The 14,129-nt window shown below is 36.6% G+C and overlaps 2 protein-coding genes across 5 annotated transcripts; one reads left to right on the plus strand and one right to left on the minus strand.

The window, feature by feature from the left end:
• Positions 1–1,871: 1,871 nt before the first annotated feature.
• Positions 1,872–4,805, minus strand: LOC107043543 (solute carrier family 25 member 51). 4 transcript variants are annotated; one of them, XM_015265086.2, is made up of 2 exons: positions 4,561–4,805; positions 1,872–3,079 (listed from the first exon to the last, which is right to left on the minus strand). In XM_015265086.2, the coding sequence occupies exon 2, from the start codon at positions 3,057–3,059 to the stop codon at positions 2,124–2,126; it is 936 nt and encodes a 311-aa protein (XP_015120572.1). In that variant the 5' UTR covers positions 3,060–3,079; positions 4,561–4,805; the 3' UTR covers positions 1,872–2,123. The 4 variants fall into 4 exon arrangements, with proteins under 4 accessions (XP_015120572.1, XP_015120569.1, XP_015120568.1 ...); XM_015265083.2 differs by having other exon boundaries at positions 4,414–4,805; XM_015265082.2 differs by having other exon boundaries at positions 4,319–4,805.
• A 4,772-nt stretch (positions 4,806–9,577) lies between these two features.
• Positions 9,578–12,532, plus strand: LOC107043535 (ubiquitin-like protein 7). Its single transcript, XM_015265071.2, has 4 exons — positions 9,578–9,895; positions 10,731–10,936; positions 11,014–11,150; positions 11,830–12,532. The coding sequence occupies exons 1-4, from the start codon at positions 9,583–9,585 to the stop codon at positions 12,398–12,400; spliced, it is 1,227 nt and encodes a 408-aa protein (XP_015120557.1). The 5' UTR covers positions 9,578–9,582; the 3' UTR covers positions 12,401–12,532.
• The last annotated feature ends 1,597 nt before the right edge of the window (positions 12,533–14,129 follow it).

Here is a 14,129-nt window from a genome sequence, read left to right on the forward strand (position 1 = left end):
TTGAGTGCGCGGGAGGAGGTCAGGGAAATTTGAAGTATCGGCAGAGAAATTGTCGATTTTAAGGAAAGAAAACCCTTATTTCAAAAATCAAGTGACAACAGGTGGGTTTAAACGGTCTTCAGCAATTTTATTTAGAGAAAATGAAGTTGAAGTTGAAGAATTCTTTGCTTCAACTTCATTTCCACGCCGTTAACCTGTTGTCATCTGATTTTTGAAATAATTACAAGGGTCAGAAAAGTCTGTTCAGAAAACCAGAAGTTGTTGTAATGACCCCGAAAATGAAATGTTGAATTTCGATGATTTGTCCAAGTTTCAGGATGTCTTAATTCATCCTGAAACGATTTCTCCTGAACTAATGAACCGATCCATTTTTTTTTCAATGCGTCTTCATATAACTTAGAACTGATTAGATCGCGCAAACGATTACCTCAGGAGTTTGTTAGTTATTCGCATAAAATTTGTAAAAAAAATATCAAAAAGATAGTGTGACACTTGGATATCCTTAAAGGCTTTATTTAGCTCAAGAAATAATTTGTTTTTGTTTTTTTAAAACTATTCCCTTTATGTGAATAGAAATGAAAAGAAGAATCAGGTTTTCATTCCGAGTAAAAATAGTTCTCCAAAATAATCCTAGATTGTCATTTGATAAATAAAAATACCCAATGCCCATGGGTTTGTTGACCCCGTCACTACGTCGCGTGACACAAAACTCACGAAAGGTACATACTGGCTATCCAGTTTCACAGCAAATCCCACAATCCGAGCTTTGCAGTCTCACAATACCACCAAATACCTTGTCATGAAATAAATCCACTCGTGTCGATTAACCAATCAATATATTTCTGTACAACACAATTTAACTGATTATCCTAAAACATCATACACAGAAATTCGTTGATCCTAGGCGTTGACCCTAGGCACTCTCTCATAAAAATAAATAAAAAGAGACAAAGAGAATTCATAAAGAAAAAATAAAGTCATCTGCACTGTCCAATTTGCTACAACTGTACAAAATAATCCCCACCCACCCCCGCGTCATCCCTGTATGTAAAAAATTTAAGCCATCCTTGCGGATTGTAACACTGAGCATTAAATTGTTCTAGGTATTTTTTAACTCCTAAATTTTCTTAGGTATTGAAATAAGTCGTGAAGTGGTGGAAGAAATCCAAAATACGTTCACCTATTCCTCAGATATCGCCCAAACCATCAAATTCATCGAAAGAAGGCATTCGATTTTTTTTGCGACGTGCGAAAAAAATTCATGGAAAAACTTTGCGAATTTGCTAGGAAATTCTATTGGATTTCTATTAGTTTTTGGTCGATTGTAGTAAAGAATTCCACAGCTTATTTGCGCGTTGTTTTTGGAAATATTCCACGTAAAAGTTGATTAAGAAAAATTTTAATACACGAGAATTTAAATTAAAAATTCTATTTTTCTATTCAACATATTCTATCGAGACATTTTCTGTAGAAATTCCTCGGCTCAAAACCTCCATTATTTCGCTTGATTTATCAAATGTATACAGAAGAATAACGAAGTGGAAAAAAATAGAAAATTCATGTTGAAGAATTTCTATAAAAAGTTCCTCAATAGAAAAAATGTACAGAAACATGAAATTCTACTGAGTAATTTTATAAAAGACTTCCTATTAGATATTGTTTATAAACAATAGAATCTTCCAAAACCCAAAGAATCGTCACCAGCCCAAAATTCTCATAAAATTGCAGGCGGCTCTATCTTCGATACAGCAGTAATTCTACGTGGATACGTCCATGTTGTTTCCTTCTTTCTCGAATTTACTAGAAACTTCTTGCATTCCCTCGAATTTTCACGAAATTCCTTGAATTCCCTCGAAATTTCTAGAAACACCTTGAATTTGTTCGAAATTTCAAGAAACGTTTCGATTTATCCCGAAATGTCTAGAATTTTCTAGAATTCCGACAGATGGTGCTGCACATAAGAACAGTTTCCCAAAATGACCCCCCCATATTGAAACCATAGACCTATTCACGTCAAAAAGTGTCTCATGCCCCTCTCAACAAATATTTACGAGATAAACTCTCGTGAATAACCCACCCTTCCTCTTCCCATGTCCCCCCACCACTTCCCACAGAACCCCTAATTAAAAAACAATGGTCTTCAAAAAATCATAGGCAGCATTGATGACGCCCCAGCTGATGAAAGACCTCATATAATTCAAATGCACCCCCTGATAAAAGCTCCTAACGCTCCTATTCCTGCTGATCCAAACGTCCCTCAGCGAAACACTCAATTTCTCAAAGTCCCCCCCGATTTTCGACTGCATGTGAATCTTAATGACATTCATGGGGTAGAATAAAGTGCTCGTGAAGCCTCCGATGAGGGCTCCAGTCACGAAGTTAGAGAATAAAGTTCGCTCATCACCGAGGATCTCCTTCGACTGATCCCTCAGTGTGAAAAAAGTGAGATTGGATAAGCCATTTCTCATTATTATGGGAACTAGTCCCCTGTAGCACTCGGTGACTCCGTGATGACTGAGAAGGTACTTGAATGCGTCAGGAGTATTCTTAAACTTATTGTGATACCTCCAGTCCTGGAGGAGGGTCTGCACTCTCTCCAGGGGCATGAGAATGGCCTCAACCCCGCCGGCGAAGTTGGCAGCGATGATTTTCGAAAAAACAGGGTGATGAGTGAGAATTGTCAGTCTCGTTCTACTTCCCTCGTACACTGAGAACATTATTGACAGGGAGAGAGTCTTTTGACACAGGGGAGGGAGAATTCCTCGGTACAACAGACCCAATCCCTCGCGCGACAATTGTCTCACTGCTGTTGTCGCGGGAACTGCCTCCAGAATCTGACGGAATATTATCTTGTTTATGGGGTACGTCACGGTTACGTTTATCACAGCTGCGCCCCAGCCGCAGATGAATTCACGGGTGTCGTTTGATGTCAATTTTAGGAGGGTGCCTATTGTTACTTCTTGGGCTCGTGCATTCGGGTGCTCCACTTCCAGGTCGGCGGCGGAGACCGAGGGAACTGGAGAGTACTCCGTTCTCGACCAGGTTGGGGGGGTGGACATTGTTGTGTCCAGTGGTTTATCTGGAATGAGAATTTTTAGAGATGACGGGGTGATGGGAAATTAAAGGTTGAATGTTATTTGCTGGAAATTTTGGGGTTTGGCATTTTATTTTGATCGGCGAGACAACAAATTTTCGTTTTCGGGAATGTGTCACTGATTTTTAGAAATCTATTCACTGAAATTCGACGTTGGATTCATTAAAATTAGAGATGGGTTTAGTGATAAGAGTTTATTTGCCTTTTTCGTTTGAGGGCAGAGAAAACAATTTTTTTGATTTTCAGGAACGTGTCATGGATTCTTAAGAATCTGTCACTGAAATTCTGTGATAGATTCGTAAAAATCTGTGGGATTTTCCTGTAATTTAGTGACAATCTTGTTTTATGTAATTTTTTATATAATTCGGAATGTCCGTTTGTCCGGAAATTTATGGAAAATTGCAGGGAGTTCAAGAAAGATTTAGAACGGTACAAAATTATCTGGAAAATACGCGCGTCGTCTAAAAAACTCGACGATTTTCTGAGGCAGAATTTACCAGAATAATGGAATATTCTAAAAACCGTTAGAATAATGCTTCGAAAAATCATGGAAGGTTCTAGAAAGTTATAAAAAACTCCAGATTGATACAGCAGTTTTCTGCGAGGGAATTTTAACCTGATTTAATCGTAAAATTACGTAAAAGTTATCTTATCTTAATTCTATAAATTTGAGGTGTTCTTGCAGAAAAAACCTTTTCATGAATTTCGATAAATCTGCGAGTTGAAGAGAGATATCTGCAAAATCATGTGCTCATTCCAAAAATTCAACAATTGACTTCTTAAATACATTGAAAATTCTCTCTCATTTTAATATCGAAAAAATTGTAAATGTAAATATCGAAAAATATTTCTCAAAATATTTGAAAAACTGATTCATTTTGAATGACATTTCCTCAAGAAAACGCCTTGAAAAAAATTCGATGAATTGTTCCCCGTAAAACTGATTTTGTCCTCCAAAATTATTCCCCACTTCCACCAAATAAGAAAAATATATTTTCCTGAAATCAACCGGAGGATAAAATTTCCCATTCTTCATCCAATGCAAAAAAATATTCACCTCTAAAAATGATCAACTCTCACATGTTTTCTCGACTCATTATCTCTTCTCCCACATTCTGAGGTAACAATCATGGAATACTATCAAAATAAAAAAAATATATTTCCCTGAAATGAACCGGGGGAAAAAAATTTCCCATTCTCCATCCAATGCAAAAAAATATTCACCTCTAATAATGATCAACTCTCACATGTTTTCTCAACTCATTATCTCTTCTCCCACATTCTGAGGTAATAATCACGGAATACTATAAATTACGAACATGTTTCGAATTCAAAATTGGGTCATCTGTGTCCCTCATCATGGTCTCAGGCTCCGCAAATAAGACGTGAAAATTTCAGTGACATTCTGACTCGTCGTTCCCGTATTTGTTAATTATTACAGCACAGTAAACTCGTTATGGAATTACATAACCAAAAACAGCGGGGCAATTCGGAGCAGAGCCTCCGCGGAGTCACGTACTCCCCGACGATTTCACTCAACACTTCGTGATGAGGAGATTCAGCTGATCATGATTTTAGGTCGAATGTTTTGAATCGAGAGTTAAAAACCCTGGGGTTGACAATCGATGGCTGTTCACTACTATTTTCGAGTGATTATGATGATCAGCGTAGTCTCCACCTGCATTAACACAACATAACCTCGGAGAGACGTGCGGAAATGACATCAGTTCAGTTATCTACGTGTCATAGACGTCCACTCGGTCTATTCTATTGACAACTAGACGTTTTGTCAGTTCATTGTGACAGATATTGATAGCCAGTGTTCCAGCGTGGACTTTTAAAATGTGAGCATTTGTTTGGTTCTTTGGAGTATTTATTTTGTATTTTTAGTTCGGAGCAAGCCTTCCTGTACGAGTTTAAATAGCAAGGGGAGGGGGAATCGTAGTTAATAATTTGTTGTTCAATGTCCTGTGGCATTTAAAAGGGTCGAAGTTGAATTTTTAAACGGGATATGTGATTTTTATGGCCCAGGATTGGTGGAAGAAATTTTGGAGCAGCGCCCGGCTGCTCCAAAATGACATCGATCACTTATTTGATTAATGGAGCGGGAATTGTTCACTGAAACTTGATTTAGAGAAACTCTTGTTTATTCCATTTTGCAGAGAATGATATATGAATGAGTGATATTTTGGAGTAACAATGAAAATTGCTCCAAAATAGAATTGTTTGATTTGAGTTCATGCTTGTGTTTTAATTCGGAGCAAACATTTCTATCGAAGTAGAAATATCAAGGCAAGGGGAAACTGGAAATAGTACTTTGTTGTTTAATATTGTGTGGTATTTGAAAGGGTTAACATTTAATTTTTTGGGGGACACATTTGTTTTTTTGGTCGAGATTTCGCGGAAGAAATTTTGGAGCAGCTTTCGGCCGCTCCAAACTGACGTCGATCACTTATTTGATTAATGGAGCTGGAATTATTTAATGAAAATTGATTTAGAAAAACTCTTGTTTATTCCATTTTGCAAGCAATGATATTTGAATGAGTGATATTTTGGAGTAACAATTAAAATTGTTCCAAAATAGAATTGTTTGATTTGAGTTGATGGTTGTGTTGTAATTCGGAGCAAACATTTCTATCGAAGTAGAAATATCAAGGCAAGGGGAAACTGGAAATAGTAGTTTGTTGTTTAATATTGTGTGGCATTTGAAATGGTTAACATTTAATTTTTTGAAAGGGATGTTTGGGTTTTAATCGAGGTTTCACGGAAGAAATTTTGGAGCAGCATTCGGCTCCTCTAAAATGACATCGATCACTTATTTGATTAATGGAGCGGGAATTGTTCACTGAAACTTGATTTAGAGAAACTCTTGTTTATTCCATTTTGCAGAGAATGATATATGAATGAGTGATATTTTGGAGTAACAATGAAAATTGCTCCAAAATAGAATTGTTTGATTTGAGTTCATGCTTGTGTTTTAATTCGGAGCAAACATTTCTATCGAAGTAGAAATATCAAGGCAAGGGGAAACTGGAAATAGTACTTTGTTGTTTAATATTGTGTGGTATTTGAAAGGGTTAACATTTAATTTTTTGGGGGACACATTTGTTTTTTTGGTCGAGATTTCGCGGAAGAAATTTTGGAGCAGCTTTCGGCCGCTCCAAACTGACGTCGATCACTTATTTGATTAATGGAGCTGGAATTATTTAATGAAAATTGATTTAGAAAAACTCTTGTTTATTTCATTTTGCAGAATAATATATGAATGGGTGATATTTTGGAGTAACAATTAAAATTGCTCCAAAATAGAATTCTTTGATTTGAGTTGATGGTTGTGTTTTAATTCGGAGCAAACATTTCTATCGGAGTAGAAATATCAAGGCAAGGGGAAACTGGAAATAGTAGTTTGTTGTTTAATATTGTGTGGCATTTGAAAGGGTTAACATTTAATTTTTTGGGGGGCATATTTGTTTTTTTGGTCGAGATTTCGCGGAAGAAATTTTGGAGCAGCTTTCGGCCGCTCCAAACTGACGTCGATCACTTATTTGATTAATGGAGCTGGAATTATTTAATGAAAATTGATTTAGAAAAACTCTTGTTTATTTCATTTTGCAGAATAATATATGAATGGGTGATATTTTGGAGTAACAATTAAAATTGCTCCAAAATAGAATTCTTTGATTTGAGTTGATGGTTGTGTTTTAATTCGGAGCAAACATTTCTATCGGAGTAGAAATATCAAGGCAAGGGGAAACTGGAAATAGTAGTTTGTTGTTTAATATTGTGTGGCATTTGAAAGGGTTAACATTTAATTTTTTGGGGGGCATATTTGTTTTTTTGGTCGAGATTTCGCGGAAGAAATTTTGGAGCAGCTTTCGGCCGCTCCAAACTGACGTCGATCACTTATTTGATTAATGGAGCTGGAATTATTTAATGAAAATTGATTTAGAAAAACTCTTGTTTATTCCATTTTGCAAGCAATGATATTTGAATGAGTGATATTTTGGAGTAACAATTAAAATTGTTCCAAAATAGAATTGTTTGATTTGAGTTGATGGTTGTGTTGTAATTCGGAGCAAACATTTCTATCGAAGTAGAAATATCAAGGCAAGGGGAAACTGGAAATAGTAGTTTGTTGTTTAATATTGTGTGGCATTTGAAATGGTTAACATTTAATTTTTTGAAAGGGATGTTTGGGTTTTAATCGAGGTTTCACGGAAGAAATTTTGGAGCAGCATTCGGCTCCTCTAAAATGACATCGATCACTTATTTGATTAATGGAGCGGGAATTGTTCACTGAAACTTGATTTAGAGAAACTCTTGTTTATTCCATTTTGCAGAGAATGATATATGAATGAGTGATATTTTGGAGTAACAATTAAAATTGCTCCAAAATAGAATTGTTTGATTTGAGTTGACACTTGTGTTTTAAATTTAAAGCAGACATTTCTATCGGAGTAGAAATATCAAGGCAAGGGGAAACTGGAAATAGTACTTTGTTGTTTAATATTGTGTGGCATTTGAAAGGGTTAACATTTAATTTTTTGGGGGGCATATTTGTTTTTTTGGGCGAGATTTCGCGGAAGAAATTTTGGAGCAGCTTTCGGCCGCTCCAAAATGACATCGATCACTTATTTGATTAATGGAGCGGGAATTGTTCACTGAAACTTGATTTAGAGAAACTCTTGTTTATTCCATTTTGCAGAGAATGATATATGAATCAGTGATATTTTGGAGTGACAGTCACCTGTTCGAAAATAGAATTGTTGATACTTGTGTTTTAAATTCGGAGCAAATATTTCTATCAGAGTAGAAATATTAAGGGAAGGGGGAATATGAAATTAGTAGTTTGTTGTTTAATATTGTGTGACATTTGAAAGGGTTAATATTGAATTTTTTTTGGGGGGGGAGGATATTTAATTTTTATGGTCGAGGTTTCGCGGAAGAAATTTCGGAGCGGCGTTCGGCTGCTCCAAAATGACTTCAATCACTTATTTGATTAATGGAGCTGGAATTATTCAATTAAAATTGATTTGAAGAAACTCTTGTTCATTCCATTTTGCAGAGAATGATATATGAATCAGTGATATTTTGGAGTGACAGTCACCTGTTCGAAAATAGAATTGTTGATACTTGTGTTTTAAATTCGGAGCAAATATTTCTATCAGAGTAGAAATATTAAGGGAAGGGGGAATATGAAATTAGTAGTTTGTTGTTTAATATTGTGTGACATTTGAAAGGGTTAATATTGAATTTTTTTGGGGGGGGAGGATATTTAATTTTTATGGTCGAGGTTTCGCGGAAGAAATTTCGGAGCGGCGTTCGGCTGCTCCAAAATGACTCCAATCACTTATTTGATTAATGGGGCTGCTTTGTGTATGTCTTTCAATAAAATGGGGTTACAAGCAAATTTAACAAGACTAACGTATTTAACATTCCAACTCTATCCTGGATATCGTGAAAAAGAATAGAAAATATTTTGGAATAATAACAGTTTGCTCCAAAATCAAATGTAGACATTATATAATTAATGAAACTCTATCAAATTGTCAACTCATTTGTTAATCTTTTCATCAGTTTACCTATCCAATACAATTAAACTTGAAGAGAAAAACATGAAAACAATTAATTACTCCTTTTTTAGATAAGCATGCGCCAATTAAAGGGAAAAACGAAAGAGACGAATAAACAGAAGAAGGAGCGAAGGAAGGAGTTTATCGAGAATAAGCAACGAGTGTTTACTATTGTTCTACCAACGCTGGCTGCTGTTGTCGTGCTAATTGCCGCATACGTGTACATCAAGACACGTCCCAAGACTCTGGAATTTTAAGTTGGAGTTGTAGTGAAATGAGTCGATCATCGATAAAATATCCCCAATTTTTATTATATCGTCACAAGGAGAAGAACAATAATTGTGTTTTGTGAGGCTTCTTCAACTACTAAGTATTTTAATATAAGAAAAATCGATATTGCTTTAAATTTTGATGTTGAATCTTGTGAATCTTATTATGATTGTAATCCAGTGTAGAAATTATGCAAATGTATTCGGACAATTTGTAATAATTGTAAAGAGTATTGTGTGATGTTGTTGCTGGAACAGACTGTTTTCCCTTTGAAATAAATGTTGTTATGTATGGGACCAAAATATAATTGAACTATGTTTTGTAATGAATAAGTGGAGGTAGTTATTGAAAAATGACTGCTTTTCGAGATAAGTGCTGTCAAAATATTACTATTTACACTTAATCCTGAGTTAATTTTTGTCGATCGCAGTAATTATTCATAGATAAATTTTCAATTGGCTTTTCGGTTTCTTTATTAATTAAATTAAATGTTACACCAACGTTTTACCCCTCATTGGGGCCCTCTTCAGGGTCAATAGGGATTTATACTTAATATTATTATTTTTTTCACTTTTCCATGAATTTGAGCTGAAACATTGGGAAAATTGTCATTGAAAAAATCACTGTGTAAAAAATATTTCGAAAATGCGACGCGCGAGAAACGAGAAATGGCGCTGCTGCTGTCGAATCAGCGCTGTGGTGGCAACTCAGAGAACTTCAAATCTGCCAAGTCTCTCAAGGCGTGGGGCTGATAGCTTGGCTGATAGTAAACAAACACATCTTCCCACGAAATCTCAATTCCGATCGCAAAAAATGGGTGCGCAGTTGAATCTTGGAGTTCGTTCGAACTCAGGCACCTTTTCGACGATAAAGCTGAGTGATGTCGATCTTAAAACCAGGGTGGAAGACTTGAGAATCAGCACTGCGGAGAGGATTGAGCTCCCGAAAGACTCGTTTGGTATGACTTGTCATTTTTTCTGTTGTTCCCCTAAATATAATAGGCTCTATTCAGCTTCGTTTTCAATTTGTTTTGATGCAGATTCATAATTTCGTTTGTTATGTATTTTACTGTTAAATATTTTTGGTTCAAATTTCTGGTAATTTTCGTCACGTTGTAATTTTATTGGAATTCCAAGGAATTTCCTGATTAATAATTTTAAATTCCATGCAAATGTCAATTAAAACAGTAAATTTCAGTTCAATCATTTCGTTAAAATTAACACGAATCAGGAAAATTCAGGCAAATACATTCTCGAATTAACAAATTTATTCAGTTGATGATTCCGCTTAATTTGGTACTGATTTATGCGTCAATTGAAAATTCAAGTAAATTGGGGAATGCTTCTGATACACGTCTTGAAAATTTTTGTCACGTTAAAGGTCCACTAGAATTCCTAACAATTTCCTGATTAATAATTCAAAATTCCATGCAAATGTCAATCAAAACAGTAAATTTCAGTTCAATCATTTCGTTAAAATTAACACGAATCAGGAAAATTCAGGCAAATACATTCTCGAATTAAAAAATTTATTCAGTTGATGATTCCGCGTAATTTACTACTGAACATTTATGCTCCAATTGAAAATTCAAGTTGAGGAATTCTCGTTTTCCTGTTGCTTAAAACTTTAGAGTTTCATTGAATTTCCACTGAAATCTGGAATTGAAATTCTTTTCTAAAAATGCATGCAATTTTTCGATTCGTATTTCAGTTTCACGTTTCATCATTTTGAATGAAATTCACGTTCATTCACTCAATGTTTACCTGAAAGTCATTACCTCTGTTCAAGTGCAGAACTCATCCACTGTGGATGCATACTGGAGGATGACGCTTCACTGGAGTCCTGCGGTCTCAAGGACGGCTCGATGATCCACGTCCTGAAGAAGAAGGAGGCAGAGAAACCAGTTCCAGCGAAGCCCATCACCGAGGGCAGCATCTTGCAGATTGCCAACGCCTTCAAGGCTTTCAATGAAAACCCAACTTTGAGAAATGCTCTGCATGTGAGTGCAGGAATACTAATATTCAAGCTTTTTTTATTATTTCGTATCTAGGACTGAAGAGTTTTTTTTTGTTTCAGCGACTGAGCAAACGTCCAGAGGTCATTGAGAACATCATTTTAACAACTCCTGGACTCGTCGATGATTCAGTTGCTATTGCCATGTTGCAGGATCCAGATTTAATGGCTCATTTCAATGATACTGATACTGTTCGAAGGTAAACGATGAATTGATAAGTAACATTTGTGAAATAGCATTGATAATTTGAAGATGAATTCTAACTTTACGATATTTTTGTTAATTGAGACAATATGGAGAGGACGAACCAAAAGATATTAAATCAAAATATTAATTGCAGTAGATTTGACAAAATTAAATAAACAATTTATTTATTCACTGTCTCCCATGGACTGAGTAAATTTTCCGGACACTTTAAAATGATTTTATTACTCAAACTTTGCAGCTCCGAATTTTAGTCTGAATATTGAACCGTGAGAAAACATTTTAAAAATCTGAAAAAAATGGAAGGTTTAGTTTTGCAGGAAGACTGATGAAATAAATTATAAACAATCAATTTTCCACCATAAAAATCATTTATTCGCAATCGTAACAAATTTATTCATATTAAGAATTTTACTAGAAATCGATTTAATACCTGAAAACAGATTTCCAAAAGTTTAAACAATTTCAATTATTTACTTATAAACAACGAATGTTAAAAAAAATCCGTGTAAAATGTATTTTGAATAAGGCTAGATATTGCCAATTTTTCCAAAATTTTCTCACGCAATTTCATTAACAAATTTGACGTTTAAAAATGGTTGAATCTATAGGGTAACACCTAAAATAATTTCATCGATTGTCATCAGCTTCAACTGTTGTCTTGAAAATTCCAGAGCAGCAGAGCTCCACCCAGTGCTGGCAGAAGCAGCTCTGTCGATCGTGGCAGCAGTGCACGAGGAGTCCCACCGTTCAGCGACCTCAGGGACAGGTCCCTCGACCTTGAACGCCCCCACCGCCGCCTACTCCTACAGCCTGGACAACCTCAGCGACGACGAGGAGATGGCAGGTGACTCCTCCCAATCGTCGGACTCGACCACAGCGATAACAGCAGCGCAATTGGCAGCAGCTCTCTCACGTGCCAATCCCAGGGCGGCATTTCCCCTGTCCCACTCGTCCTCCTCGACGTCAGCTGGCAGCAATTCAGGCCTCATCACCACTGAGATGTTCTCCCAGGCGATGCAGCAGGCCTTCGCATCAGCCCCCAGTGGGGCCACCTCGATGGCCCCTCCTGCCCCTGCGATCCCACCCCTTTTACCTCAGAGTGGAGATCTCCAGAGACAACTCGCCCAAATGCACGAGATCGGACTCCAGGATGATGCAACCAACGTCATGGCACTGCAGTTCACCAACGGCGACGTTCAAGCTGCCATCGAACTCGTGTTCAGTGGGTTCAGTGATAACTAGTGAGAGCTTTCATCGTGTTTGTTATCTGAAGGATTTTTACTACGAGAACTTAATGAGAGAGCTGTTGTATTTATGGAGTTCAGTAATAGTGTTTTGGTTATAAAATCATTAAAGTCATTGAAGACATTGGAAGTCATGATATTATTTTTTAGGATACAATGCTTGTTATTTGCTATTTGTTATTTATTTATTCAATGTCCAACAGTCGAGGCCAATTACAGGGTTAAATCATTGCACGATACTCATATAAAACAAATATGCGTATGTTTACAAAAGAATTGCAGACTGAAGAAGATGGAGCACGTCTCCAGGGATTCAACAAATTCATGCGCCTTGTCAGCAATTGTAGATATCAGAGACTTTTTGACTCTGGGAGGAGAAAGATGGTTCTTAATATTGAACTCAATGGTGGCACTCTAATAGGCTAAAGATTGGGAAGGAAATGTCAAGGATTGATTTTTGTAGAGACTTTTCTGGAGTACAAAATGAGCTTTTGACATTTCCGCTTGAACTCCTCAATCCGGAGATATTCTCGTGCTGCAAGAAATTGCAGTAATGGTTCTGTGGGAAAATTATTCTGAAACGTATACTCAACAATAAAAAAAAAGGGCTGTTGCATCGAATTTCGTGAAAGAAAAACAAGAGTAAAGAAATTTTCAAAGAAACCTTGTAAACGCTTCATAGGAATCTTCTGCGCATTCTTCCCCCCCCAGTCCAACTGAAATTTTTATTGCGCATCCAGTGAACTCTAATAATTCTACTTCGCAGGTTTCAATTCTCAGTTTAAAACCCACGTGGGAAGGACAAGTTGAAATCCCTGATAGATCAAACTCAGAGTTAACTCTCCGGGTCGAAGCGATGTAAAATAACAATTAAAAAAAAAGAGTTAACTCTGGGTTTATGCAAAAAACCCAGCGAAGAAAGAGAGAAACTCTGGGAAATGTCCATGCACCCAGAGTTAATCCAGAGTTAATTCTGGATTTGATTCATCCAGGATTGGCTCCTAATCCTGCTCAACGAGAAAAAACAATTGCCTCTCCTCCTAATCCGCGCAAAATGCACCATTTTTTCTCTTATTTTATTTTTTCAGCCTACTACGGAAAAATCTATCCAAATATTCTCTTCTCCACTCCATACTTCTGAGAATCCGGAACCTCCTGTTCTTGCCCGGACTCAATAAAAGAAAACTTCATTGACTTCATTTTTTGAACTTGATCAATTTCGCTCATTTTTCCGACTTTAACATTTTTTTGTCCCCAAACATTTGAGCGCATTTTAACAAACAGATTCGGATTCTAAAAATCTATCCTCGCAAAATCTATCGAGTAGCATAAGTTTCATGATCCTGCCCGGACCTTCGTATATTTTATCGGGCCGTGAAATTTGAAAAAATTGCTCGCATTCTGTTACCCCTCAAATAGACTCAAATTAAAAATTGACTTAAATTGACTGTCCCTCCCAGTCCATAAAAAAATCAAGAGTCAATTAAAACATCGCCGCATTTCGCCTCCAACTCCACCATTTTCACCTCGCAATTCCACCTCCTGCATTAAAAACGTAAAACTTCCCGCAGACAAAACGACACGGGTCGACCTAGCCCGAGGGGTTGTTCTGCAAAAGGGGAACATTGACGTAGCCCCCGAACTCCTGACCCGCAGAGAAATCGAGTCCTGCGCCAATGCCTACGTCTAAAATTGCTCGGGGAAAATCGAAAAGAGAACAAAACGAG

This window comes from Diachasma alloeum, unplaced genomic scaffold (assembly GCF_001412515.2).
Source record: "Diachasma alloeum isolate Michigan unplaced genomic scaffold, Dall2.0 Dall_scaffold_00597, whole genome shotgun sequence".
Taxonomy (NCBI): domain Eukaryota; kingdom Metazoa; phylum Arthropoda; class Insecta; order Hymenoptera; family Braconidae; genus Diachasma; species Diachasma alloeum.